A 13,906-nucleotide genomic window follows, 5' to 3' on the forward strand; every position below is an offset into this window, starting at 1 on the left:
TGGACCAAAAATGTTTGTTGGACTATTGGTTTTTCAGTATAACCATTTGGACTATTACTTCTATTCATCATCTCTTTTCTTTTGCGCTATTTCATCCAAATCTTGGACCAATAAAAATGAGTCAAGTCAATAGTCCAATGGCATAGATAATTTTAGAAGTAACTTAAAGTGAATTTTGAGAGTTCAGATTTGAATTTGGATGACGATTTATAAATGGATGGTTTCGCGCAATGAAATTCCGCAGTGCATTCTTACCCTAATGCAGATTTTGTATGATTTAATCAGTGGTGTGTCTAAAGTCTTAAATAATAATTATATTATTCTGTTGTCTTAATGATAAGGAAAATTTTCGAGCAAATCTTTGAGCCTGGTGCTTTTTATGTCACGTCGAAAGATTGTGCCCTATTCTGTATTAGAGAACAAAATACAATAGTCCAAAGCGTTATAGCCCACGCGAATAGTCCAGTAGTTTAAACTCTTATAGAAAGCTGAAACCCTTACAGTCCATTTAGGCTTTTAAGAAAAAAAATATAAATGCATATCTTGTAAAATTGTGATCCTGTTATAGCCTATGGCTTTTCTTTAGGTATTATTATTTAAAAATTGTAATATAAAAATGTAACACAACAGTTTTGATTAATGTAAATTAATTGTGCGTAGATTTAATTTCATTTAAAATTCATCTAATTTAGTGCCATAGGATCATTCATTTTGGTGTATTCTCATTCATACATTTTTTATATGAAATCAATATCGTTATGCCGCTTCATTTGAGTATTCATTAAAAAAATCAAACATAATTAAAGTTGAGGTACCTGGCATAGTTAAAACCTGTTTTCACTAGTCAAAACTAGTTCTGACTGAAAGCCGTTGTTATAAATAGTAAAAACTAGAGTTTATTTATTAGTTCAAGTTATTAAAATGAACCACCAGTCTTTTCCAGATAAAACACCAATTATTATATCAGACATATTACTTGATTAAATTATTTGTCTGACTAACTAGCTGACTGATTGCTGATTATTTTTTAAATGGGCTACGTCAGAGCTCCGTCGTTCCTTCATTCAGCTTCACCTACTCGACCTTCATGTAAAAAAGCCTAGATGTCGCGAAATAAGATCTCTGACCTTATATGTGTGCAGTGGGTGATTTCTCTATTTATTAAACCTTTCTATTGTGTTAATGAACACTCAAAAGATGTGGCAATGTAATTATTTATTGATGTCCGTGTAACTTTCTTACAAGTACCTTCCTTCAACCATTGATATATTTATCGTTGATCTCATTTCCAGTAGGGTTAGTATGAGAACTTACATCTCGTAATCGTTGATAGAATTTGAACGTCACGTCTGAGAGTCATTATAAAGCTGCACGTCAAATTTAACGAGACACAAACGAGTACGACTCACACTAAGGAAAAGGCCTTTTCTTGCAATTTGTGCAATTATAAATGTGCACAGAAAAGATATTTAAGACTAAATAACGTCAAAGTAAAATGGACCTTAAGTTTTTTAAATCACGCATTCTTGTTGTGGTGTATTCTCTATTAATTAAAGTCTGTTGGGGTACAGGCCTCGAGGTAGATCCTCCTTGCCCGGGCTTGTCCTCAGGTGTCTTGGACAACCTGTGGGATGATGAGATGTGTCGTTAACTTAGTGTCTAACACTGAATGATGGCCACTGACCATTTGACATTGGGTGGTTCTACGTTGCTACTTCATTGAGATATTAAAATAATTTTTCGTAGAAAACCTTCAAATGGATTAGAAATAAATGTCAAATGATCTCGGTGGCTATCATTCAGTGTTAGACACTGAGTTAGCGAATCAGTTGGGCGATTCCGAACACTCGATTCGGTTAGTTATCGAACGATAAAATGAAAAATACATATTATCGTACGATAACTTACCGAATCGAGTGTTCGGAATCGCCCAGCAGTAGGCAAATCAGTAGGCTGGACTATCCATTTTATCTAGTCCTTTTCATTCCAGCATTCAGTACCATCGATTTTTATTTAAATAGACAGTTTTCCGCTTGGAGCGTAGATGTGTGGACAAACTTAAGCTTTAAAACGCGACAGTTAAAGTACATTAATTTACTTTAATGCTAATTTGTTTCGATGCTCGAATTCTATTAACGTTGGCGAGATGTAGAAGCTCATACTAACATTACAGAACTGTTGGAGTGAAAGTGTTCTATCGTTATACAGGACTTTAAGCTCAATATAATAATATTATACTTTGTGATGTATTTTTGTAAATAAATCTTATAAAATTGATTATTTTTGTTTTAATGCTACCCTCTTAAAGAAACTATAGTAGGTACGGCCATGGGATATTGTTAGCCATGGCTAATTGACTTGGCAGGCAGGAGGGTGTTGTCTGCGCGTTCTTCTGAGTGAGCAGAGAGCGCAGTAGACGCACCCATGGGGTGTAGCCCCAGGACGGAGGGTGTGGTTAGTGATGTTTCATCACTCATTCATTCACTGGCTGACTCACCGGTTTCTCGCCTGTCCAGTTTGGCGACGGGCGAGGAAGATGTTGAGGATGAGGAACGTAGAGAGAGAATTACCCTCTCCGCGAGTCCTAGCCCTCGGGAGGACCTGTGGATAATGTAAACCGCGGTCCATTGCTCACAGTGTGTGTAAGTCCTTGGGTTGGTTGACGTGCTGAGGTTCCGGCATGCCTCTAACGGTGTTTGGGACCGCGTAGGTGGGTCTGTTGTAGCGGTCATCCGTTGGCGGAGTAACGAGGTGTCCTCTGTCCCTTGTACCCCGTCATCAACAATGGGATAGAACTTCTTGAGGTTTTGTCTGTAGGAGTCTGACATAACCACTGAGCTCCCCGTGGCCGGTGGTATCCATGATGGACTTAGCAGGCCTTTTTTTTTGGTGAGGAAACCAAAAAAAAAAGGCCTGGCTATGTGTATTTTTTTAAAAGTTACCGTTTACTACTATCTATGATCTAGTTGCATTGACAAGCAGTTAAAATTACCGTTATATATTTTGACCAGCAATAAAAAACAAAGTAAAAGTGAATAGGGGTGAAAGCAAGTAAAACCAAATTTAATTTGTTATCATTGGTTTATTTATCACCCACAGTTAATTCAAAATACAATAACATAGGTACAATTTTTGGAATGTTGTATATCATACAACTTCTTTGAATTTAAAATTAGGTATATTATACCTATATTCTGGCATTTCAGGAGTGCGCGTGGCTCATACTTGTGTTGTATCGGTATATATAAGAAAAGTAAATGTGCGTGTTTGTAAGCGCTTGCTCGCGACTGATTGGTCCGACATGCACGCACACTTACAGCCCGTTCCCACTTGTCTCCTGTCGGGCCCGAATTTTTATCGGATGTTCCAGTGGCAGAACATTTTGACACAAAATCGGATTCAGACAAGTGTGAATAGCTTCATATAAAATGTTCTGCCACTGGAATATCTAGTTTAAAATCCGGGCCCGACATCCGACAAGTGGGCACCGGTTCTTACGCAATATGCTTGTACAGTCAGCAACAAAGCTAGGATTGCACCCGGCAGTACAAGGGACTATGGACGTGTGCAAAATTAGCTTTGTTGCTTACGTACACGACGGAACCACAAGCAAAGTTCACGCGCGCTCGTGAATTGCAAGAACTAGGTATACTTCATTAGATTAGGTAAGTTGTAGCCGGACTGACTACACTCATCATCATTGTCGTCAGCCATGGAGGTCCACTGTTGGACTTCCCCCTTCCCTGATAAGCACCAACATTATACAGGGTGTAACTAGAACGCTAGCAAAAACGAAGATAGGTGATAGTACTGATGATTACTGATAAGATACTATACTGTGTTTTTTAAATCCTGTATTTTTAATATATTACAAATAAAACACTTGACTGACGCTAGAGGTAACGAAAGTTCCGTAAATAGGCCACTCGAAGTCAATGCTGCGTCGTAGGTGGGGCATTGACCCGAGTTCTGCATGCTATATTTTTTATATTTATTAAACTTAAAAATATACAGAGAGTTTTTGTACATTCAACGCCACAAAACCCCCAGTTGATTAAATACAATGTGGGTTTAAAAAATACTGAATCACAAAAATTACAAAGATAAGGCAAATGGTTATTGGCATTGGATTGTTTTAAGGTTGTTTATTAATTTCGCTAAGTTTTTGCTAGCGTTTTGTTTACAGCCTGTACAAGTCGTCGGTCTTTTGACTACTTTTGGATTTAGTCAGACCGGGTACAACTTAAATTTTTACATTATTCTATTTGCATTGCACTCTTAACAATATTTAATTTATATTAACAATGAAATCAATTAAATCCATTAATTTTAACGTTATGTATAATGGGAAGCGTGGCTAAGAAGACTTAGGTTAAAACTGTTTAACTAAATTGATAACGACATAGTACAGGTTAACTGAGACAGTGAATTGTCCCTCACTAGCCATCTCAGTCAGTCACGAGTCGGGTTCCAGGAGAGTGAAAGGGACGTTCAATTCCTTGATTATTACTGTCACCCTCCCGCAATCCGCGCCCCACTTCACGAACCGTCTCAGTTAAAATACTTACTCTTTATTACACTCATTTTTAATTGAATAAAGAGAGACTGAACTGAAGGATGCAAAGGCAAAACATAGTTACTTTTTCGATTAAAAAACCATCAAATCAATTTAGTTCCATTTTTATATCACAAAATATATCGATTGTATTAAAAAATGTGAAACTGTTCAATTATTAAAAGTGCACAAAGTCACCTATTTTTAATAAATGCTTTGACATCGATCAGGAAATCGATTTTATTTAAATCGATCAAAAAATCGATTTTATATAAATCCAATATCTATTTCTGTCTAAAAGCTGTCTGTTACTGGAACTTAATTAAAAGTAGGTAATCACGGCAAGTTAAAATTAACACATGATTTAATTAGCATTAGCTAGTAAAGTCAAACAACCATAAAATTAATATTGTCCAATAACTAACTATACACCAGTATCCTTTTCTACCCGAATGATGAGTTTCATGTTCTGGAAACAAAAGATAAAGATATGTTAAGATAAGACAATATACACAAGATAAACATAATAATTTTTAATTTAAGTTACACGCGCGTTTACACCTACCTAGGTGTAAACGCGTGGTTCAGTTCTAAAGAAGGACTGATCGGGATTTCCGGGCTTTCGAGAACCAGTCGCTTGTTGCAACCCTGTTGAAAAATATTTAGTAAATCTGTTGTAATTATTATTAATGACGGCATTTGACTTTGAACTTTAACGTAAACAGTTAAGTTAGCGTTTTGTGTATGTACGTACCTAGTTACTTATGATCTTTTGGAATATTTTACCTAATTAGTTAACTTTTATGGCTATTAGCTCCGAGCCGGCCGGTTCGACTATACAATGATATGTGAAGGTATACCTACATGATCTCCAGACTGCTGTCGCTGTTCTTCGTGGCGTGTTCGCCCTCGCTGGAGTTGGAGCCGCCGGACTCCGAGCGTTGGCTGCGGCTTCGGTGAGGCTTCTTCTGTTCCGCCGCTTCGGTGGACGTCGCCTCTTCGGACTGCCGCTGCCACGCTGGTATCGATGGCGGTTCTGTTCGCGTTTTGAGTGCGGGAAATTGGTTTCTACAAGGCAATAGAGAAATTTTTAAGTAATGATGACAAGTTTTGACATAGACTATTTCCTGTTACACATTTTACACGTTTTTTGACTGAAAGTATCCGAAAAAATCCGTTTTCTGAGATAGATTTTTCTGGACAAGATAATTTAAAATACTCGTTAGGTACATTGAGCGTGTGAAATTTTTCGTGAAAACCATCTCGGGCTCCAAATTTTGCCACCTTTAGAGCCCCCGCCTTTGCACCCTGGAAAGCCACCATTGGCGCGCGCTCTTACATTTTGGAGCTCTGAGCAGTTTGAAATATTATTTCTTTTGTGGTTGATGGTTTAAACGATGGAAGACAGCGTTGGTAATATACGTCTTTATTAGTTGAAAGATTATGATCGACTCTCTTACGCACTAACAGTAATTATATCACCACTTATTAGTGGAATGTGTTCGTAACGAGGCAGCGGAGAAGCGGTATTCACTCGATTTCCCATGCCAGATTGGCGGCGAGCCCTATCCCAACCTCTGTCGGATGAGGCTAAGGCTCTGTTACGGTTGCACAAAAAGGCCTTACGCAAGTAAGTGGTTGTATAATGTAGATGCCTTATAGAGTGACATATTCCAAACGGAAAAAACTCCTTAAAATAAAGAGTATAAAAAACAGTAATTATAATGAAATCTTATAAGCTATTGTCTTAAAGATATTTCTTAATCTAACCTACATAATTTTGCATCACCTTTCTTCTTACTTAGATGCACAAGCAGCCTACATAATATTACATGTTGTCTAAGTCCCTATCAACTCCATCAGTCACTCAACTAACCTGTTGAGCAGAATTCCCTTAACCGACGCGATATCGTCCTTCAAGTTGTCCAGCTGCGCTTTCAACGTAGTCTGTTTGACGCACGTCTGCATCTCCCCGCGCAAAGACGATATGCTTGCGTTCATAACGTCCAGTGACTTCCTGACCTCATCCATGCATTCTAAAGAGGTTTTGCGCTTCGGAGGCTCCACGAATAGTAGGTGTCGTATGCAGTTCTGAAAAGGTGAATTGATGTTTGAGACTAATGAGGAAACTTTTTGAATGTGAACTGGTAACTAACTATTCACTCATGCCCACGTAATATTCAGTGCGGGATATCTATACTAATAAATAAAATTGGAGTGTCTGTCTGTAATTTCGAAATAACTACCTCATATTAAGCTCATATGGTTATTTGAACGATACCAACACCGAATCACACGTTTTTAAAATTTTTGTCTGTCTGTCTGTCTGTCTGTTTGAAAAGGCTAATCTTGGGAACGGCTGAACCGATTTTGACGGGATTTTCACAGACAAGTAGAGAATTTACCAGGGAGTAAAATAGGCTACTTTTTTTAACCGACTTTCAAAAAGGGAGTTGTGTTTTTCTACCTATGTACACCGAAATCTCCGAGATTTCTGAACCGATTTGCGTCATTTCTTTTTTAATCGATAGAGGATCTTTGCGACATTGTTTCATAAAAAATTTGGAGTCCAACTCCTCAATCCTGATGCTGCAGGGGATCTGACTAATCCACGCGGGCGAAGCTGCGGGCATCAGCTAGTTATTTAATATAGATGGGGAAGGTTGTCCTTAACACAGATCTAAAAAGGAAAAGTAAAATATTCTTTATTGTAGGTAGGTACACACACCTACATAGAAATTTATAACAAAAAATAGATTGTACAATAGGCGGTCTTATCGCTAAAATAGCGATCTCTTCCAGGCAACCTAAGAATAAAGGATATAAAAATTAAAGAAAGTGGAAGCGGTGTACTAAACAACTTTTCATATTGAACTGATTGACTGATTTGCCATTAAGTTAAGCAATTATAGTGCATCTTCCCCCAGTCAAGGCCACATCATCACTTTCCATCAGGTGTGATTGTGGTCAAGCGTGAAAAATGGTTTCATTTGATTTTATATTTTGTGGTCTTTTCGAAATGTATGTATTATGTACCTATGTGGTATACAATACTAAGCAATTTGAAATTGAAATAAACAAAAAATATGACGTAAACAATTTTAAACGGTCGCAGGAAGGAAACATATGCAAAAACGGTTTTCCCAGTTTTACTGGGTTGATCAGGGTATTTACAAGTGTAAATTAAAAATTTATAACACCCCCGACGATCCAAAGTATTTGAGTTTTCCAAAACATCATTTTCAATTATGTATTTAGGCAACGTCCATCTTGACAGCTTGATATTTGTCTATTGACACAATATTATGAACCTAACGGTTATCTAACCTTCTTTTCTACAAGAAAACTAGAAAAGAGCTGATAACTCTTAAACGGCTGAACCAATTTTTTTAGATTATAGCTAAGAACACTCTCGATCAAGCCACCTTTCAAACAAAAAAAAACTAAATTAAAATCGGTTCATTCGTTTAGGCGCTACGATGCCACAGACAGATACACAGATACACAGACACACAGATACACAGATACACACGTCAAACTTATAACACCCCTCTTTTTGGGTCGGGGGTTAAAAAATAACAGGTAGCCATGCACTAACGAAAAACTTTGCACTTTTAAGCACTTTGAAGAATTGGTTGAATGAGGAAGTTTAAGGATTGCTTATAGGAACAAAAAATTACTGTTCAGGAAAACCTTAGTTAAAAATCAAAAATTGGTTGTCTGTAAAGTCGGTTTACTGACGATAGTTGAACGTGACAACAAAGGCCGATTGTGCTTCTTTGTCGCTCGTTCCGCGCTCTCAATTGCACTTCAAGCTTTACATGGAACGCCTCAGAGCGAGGTAACGCCGCATGAGTCATGTTTTTCGTGCGTGCAGCCGGCTCTATCGAATTATAAGACGTTGTCACGTCAAAAGTAGGTGAAAAGATTGTTAATAATGATTTTAAGTATTTATTGCATAGAAAATTTTCTTCTGCGTCGATGAGGCTATATACAGGTTGAGGAGAATCACACTAACCTTATAGAACCAATAGCAGCCATATATAAACCCGCCGTAAACTATAAGAGGCACGATCCTCTCTCGGAACCAGGATCTCCGCGAGTGTTGGAACATCATCAGCTCAGACGTCAGAGATGGCACGTCCAGCATCCCCGCACATTTCTCTATGGCTCTGTGGATTTCTGCGTCGGTTAAACCCTTGCTGCGCAGGAATCGCTCCTTGCTCTCCATGGTACATCGTTGCACGTTTGGGTTTGATAGGAACTTGATTGCTGTGGTCACCTGGAACTGGTAGTTATCTTTAAACCGCTTCTTATGACGTGTATTTTTTTTTTATAATTTTTATGATAGCGTTTTTTACCTAAACGTCAAGGCTAAATACATATCTTTTTAAATATATATCAAAAATTGCAAAACCGGCAAGATTTGAACCTGCGTCTTCTGGGTTCGCGCCCGACGCTCTAACCGCTAAGCCACGGTATGGCTTACTGCCAGTGACGAAAGAGTAATTTTTTTCAACACAAAGGAAGAAAACGCTGATGTGGCAATGGGCAGAGCACATAGTTCATAAAACCGATAGACGTTGGGGTTCCAACAAGATGCTAGACAACCTCACACCGAAAAACGCAGCGTTTGAAAACCCTCCACTAAGCGGACATATGACATCAAACGAATCGCAGTTCCAGTTCAAGTTCCTACAAGAGACTTATGTCCAGCAGAGGACATCTATCGGTTAATAATGATGGTGATGATTTACCAGGATAAATAGTAACTTATGTCCTTCCCCGGGATGCAAGGTATTTCTGTACCAAACTTCATCAAAATTGGTTAAGTGGATGGAATGTGAAAAGCAGCAGACCGACAGGTCTGGTGGGAGGCTTTGGCTGTGGCTAGTTACTACCCTACCGGCAAAGCAGTGCCGCCAAGCGATTTAGCGTTCCGGTAGGTACTATGACATGTAGAAACCAAAGGGGTGTTGGTTTAATAAAAACTGCCATACCCCTTCCAGTTTAACCCGCTTCCATCTTAAACTGCATCATCACTTACCACCAGGTGAGATTGCAGTCAAGGCATAACTTGTACCTAAATAAAAAAGACACTTTCGCATTTACAAGTATAATATTTGTATGGATTATTAAGCTTTTAAGTTACACAAATATTCTAATGTGAATATTTCAGTAATAGATTTATTTGGATTCCCTTGACATACTAGCAAAACTCGGTCCAACTATCAATATTGATTATAAATTAATGTTGTGTGTAGCTTAGTGTTGGTCAATCTAAGGTTAGTAGGTTAATTGATAATCGTTATATGGTGAGTATGTAGGAGTTATGAGTTCCTTTAGGCCCATACGCAAAATTTTACGATGATTTTACGATGGAAGCTTTTTATTTGAAAATTATAAAACCAATAATTTTAATCCATACAAATAACAAAATGCGACTATAAAACGGATAATTTTAATCCATACAAATAACAAAATGCGACTATAAAACCAATAATTTTAATCCATACAAATAACAAAATGCGACTATAAAACTAATAATTTTAATCCATACAAATAACAAAATGCGACTGTAAAACCAATAATTTTAATCCATACAAATAACAAAATGCGACTATAAAACCAAATAATTTTAATCCATACAAATAACAAAATGCGACTGTAAAACCAATAATTTTAATCCATACAAATAACAAAATGCGACGGTAAAACCAATAATTTTAATCCATACAAATAACAAAATGCGACTATAAAACTAATAATTTTAATCCATACAAATAACAAAATGCGACTGTAAAACCAATAATTTTAATCCATACAAATAACAAAATGCGACTATAAAACCAAATAATTTTAATCCATACAAATAACAAAATGCGACTGTAAAACCAATAATTTTAATCCATACAAATAACAAAATGCGACGATAAAACCAATAATTTTAATCCATACAAATAACAAAATGCGACTATAAAACTAATAATTTTAATCCATACAAATAACAAAATGCGACTGTAAAACCAATAATTTTAATCCATACAAATAACAAAATGCGACTATAAAACTAATAATTTTAATCCATACAAATAACAAAATGCGACGATAAAACCAATAATTTTAATCCATACAAATAACAAAATGCGACTATAAAACTAATAATTTTAATCCATACAAATAACAAAATGCGACTGTAAAACCAATAATTTTAATCCATACAAATAACAAAATGCGACTATAAAACCAAATAATTTTAATCCATACAAATAACAAAATGCGACTGTAAAACCAATAATTTTAATCCATACAAATAACAAAATGCGACGATAAAACCAATAATTTTAATCCATACAAATAACAAAATGCGACTATAAAACCGATAATTTTAATCCATACTAATGTTATAAATGCGAAAGTGTGTCTGTCTATCTGTTAAACCGATTTTGATAAACGTGATACAAAGTTGGCTTACTTTTTTTTTTGTTTCCAATAAGTCCATCTGCGATCGGCTCTCCGGCCATAATCAGATTTGGGGAGTTGTGAAAATTTGTTCATTCGAAGTTAGCTTACATAGGCTAGTTTTTATCCCAGAAAATTAATCAGTTCCCACAGAATTCTTAAAGACCTATCCGTTTAACTGATTTATACGAAATTTGATACAGAGGTAGCTTGCATCCCGGAAATTGACATAGACAACTTTTAATTCCGGAAAGCAAATAGTTCCCACAGGATTTTAAAAAACCTAAATCCGCGCGGACATATTATAGTCACGGGCATCAATTTCAATACATTTTGCTTTTTGGATCTTTATTTTAAACTAGTTTATGCCCGCAACGTCGTTCACGTCGACTACACTTTCAAACCCCCATTTTACCCCCTTAGGGGTTGAAATTTCAAAAGGTTAGTAGTTTGAGCTGAGCTTTGATAAATCAGTCAGTCAAGGTGACTAAGATTCGTTTTATTATGCAACTTTTAGAACACTTTTATTTGAAAACTATAATACAATAAAATTGATGTGTGAAATATGAGCTTAAATTCGATTTGGTGAACTTAAATGAAATTCCTTAATCAGAGAAATGAAGTATTGCAGCAAAAAAACTTAAAACATCCTTATCTATTTTTAAGCTATCTTACCCATTCTGTATTGGAATTTTGCATAATGTTGATAGTTGATACGCTATATATGCAAATATCATCAGAGTTCAATGACAGTAACAAGGTCATATTATGCCTGATTTACACTTGGTTATATAGCAAATAGGTGAGAAGTGTAAGTGATTAGTGAGTAGGTATGTAGTAAAATCAGTGTGTGAACAGAAACATGGATTTTGAAGCATCGTCAATCCATTACCAGCCCACTTCTGATCACAGATCTCCACAGAATGAGAAAGGTTTAGGCTGTAGTCCGCCACGTTGATCAAGAGCGGATTGGCAGACTTCACACACCTTTGAGAACATTATGGGAAACTCTAGGCATGCAGGTTTTCCCACAATATGTTCTTTCACTGCCACAGCAAGTTAAAATCCACATAACTCATAAAAGTTAGAGACACATGGCCACAATCGAACACCCCCCCCCCCCCCCCCCCCTGCAAATAGGTAGGCATAGTAGGCAGTCAGTGGACACTTTAACCACTAAGCTATCGCTATCGTGAAAAACATATATATTTTAATTCTTGATACCAAAAAACATTAACTATTTACTTGTCACCTGCACTTGCACTTCACAAAGTGTAAATCAGGACTTAATTACAATACAATTAAATAATTAAGTATATGACATAATGTTGTTTTAAGGCTGGATTGGAGATCAAGTTTTGATTTCTTATTATCAAAGTTATATACAGATAAGTAGTATGGGAGCGATAATAAATGATAAATTAATGAATGAGATAGGGTAAAAAGTAAATGACCAAATGAATGTATTTAAATACAGTATTACTACTTTTTATAAGTCACATTGACAAAACTCATTTGTGTAGAAAAGTGCAGCATAACACCTTAATAAAAGGTTGTCTGAATGTTCTAATGTAGGGTGATATATACCACTGCTGTTACTCCTTAACTCAGATACAATTACCTACTGTGTACCATCAAATTAAAACCATCTTGAGTGTGAAACAAACCATCTTGAGTTATAGATAGTGGCCCAATTTTAACCAAACTTTGAGTAGTATTTAACCCTTTTTAGGGATCTGTAGCCAAAGAATAACATGGTTGCCAGTTTTAAGACCATTTTTGTGAGGGGGCTATAAGTTACACTCATATTCACAATTTGAGGTCTTGCTTATGCATGTTAAGTAAGTAAATAGTAATATGATTAAAAAAACTAATCACGTGAAGTTAGTAAAAATAGAAATGTAAGTAATTATATAGGTAGGTTTTGTTAAGGAAAATTGTAAAGATGAAAATAATACAGCTTTAGTATTAAAATTTTACACAAGTAGTGAGAGGTAAATAGGAGTACAAAACTTCCTTTGTAATAATACTTACCTGCTTCAAGATTTTTTGTTATCTACTTAATTAATATTCCAACAATGTTTATAATATGTAAAAGAGCCCAACGTTCTCGTACATTAAAGTGATGTCGTCAGGCGAATTATTCAACGGAATTACTATGATTTAATGAAGAGTGATTAAAGGGTTAATAATTTAAAGATAATCACCAAATTCTCGCGGATATCTGTCCCTGAAGTTACAATTTCCGATGCCATTTCAAAAGAAACTAAATGCTGTTGTTGTTCTTGTTATTCACGGAAGCACTATCACAATTTGCACAATACTTTTAAAATAGGAATCTATAAAGCAATGAATTAGATAAAAATCCTACAAAAATAAATCACTTTTCATCTTTATTATACTACTAAAATCACAGAACAAAATGTGAAGACAAAACTCCTACTTTGGTCTTTGACAAATTAATTGACAATGACCAGTGTTTCCACTTCGACTTTGCTTTTACCCTAGTTTCTGTAGGATTTCCCCCAAGAAAAATCCTGATTTAGGGCGTATAATCATGGTTTCAATGGATTTTATGATCTTAAAATAACTCACTGGTGGAAAAACTCAAGTTACGACTCAAGTGGTCACCTAAACTATAATAATTTGTGAACTGTGCATATATTTTTCTTAAATAAATAAAATATATTTTATTATAATATTATCTTTCATTGAATTTTTAAACTTGAAGAAAGCGTTTAATCATCTGGAATTTTCAAATACTTTGTCTCACACCAATAAATATAATTAGGACCTGGAGGTTAATAAGTAATACCTACCTATAAAATAAAAATAGGCTGTTATTTCAAGTTGCAAAATGAAAAACGTCTTTTTCATCCTACCTTTTTG

General features: G+C 35.8%; 1 protein-coding gene across 4 annotated transcripts; it reads right to left on the reverse strand.

The window, feature by feature from the left end:
* Positions 1-3,968: 3,968 nt before the first annotated feature.
* Positions 3,969-13,472, reverse strand: LOC123872804 (peroxisomal membrane protein PEX14). 4 transcript variants are annotated; one of them, XM_045917343.1, is made up of 5 exons: positions 13,225-13,472; positions 8,574-8,837; positions 6,432-6,646; positions 5,420-5,623; positions 3,969-5,024 (listed from the first exon to the last, which is right to left on the reverse strand). In XM_045917343.1, exons 1-5 carry the CDS (start codon positions 13,270-13,272, stop codon positions 5,018-5,020), a joined length of 738 nt encoding a protein of 245 aa, XP_045773299.1. In that variant the 5' UTR covers positions 13,273-13,472; the 3' UTR covers positions 3,969-5,017. The 4 variants fall into 4 exon arrangements, with proteins under 4 accessions (XP_045773299.1, XP_045773300.1, XP_045773297.1 ...); XM_045917344.1 differs by having other exon boundaries at positions 5,416-5,623; XM_045917341.1 differs by having other exon boundaries at positions 8,574-8,843.
* Between the last annotated feature and the right edge of the window lie 434 nt (positions 13,473-13,906).

This window comes from Maniola jurtina, chromosome 15 (assembly GCF_905333055.1).
Source record: "Maniola jurtina chromosome 15, ilManJurt1.1, whole genome shotgun sequence".
NCBI classification, from domain to species: Eukaryota; Metazoa; Arthropoda; class Insecta; order Lepidoptera; family Nymphalidae; genus Maniola; species Maniola jurtina.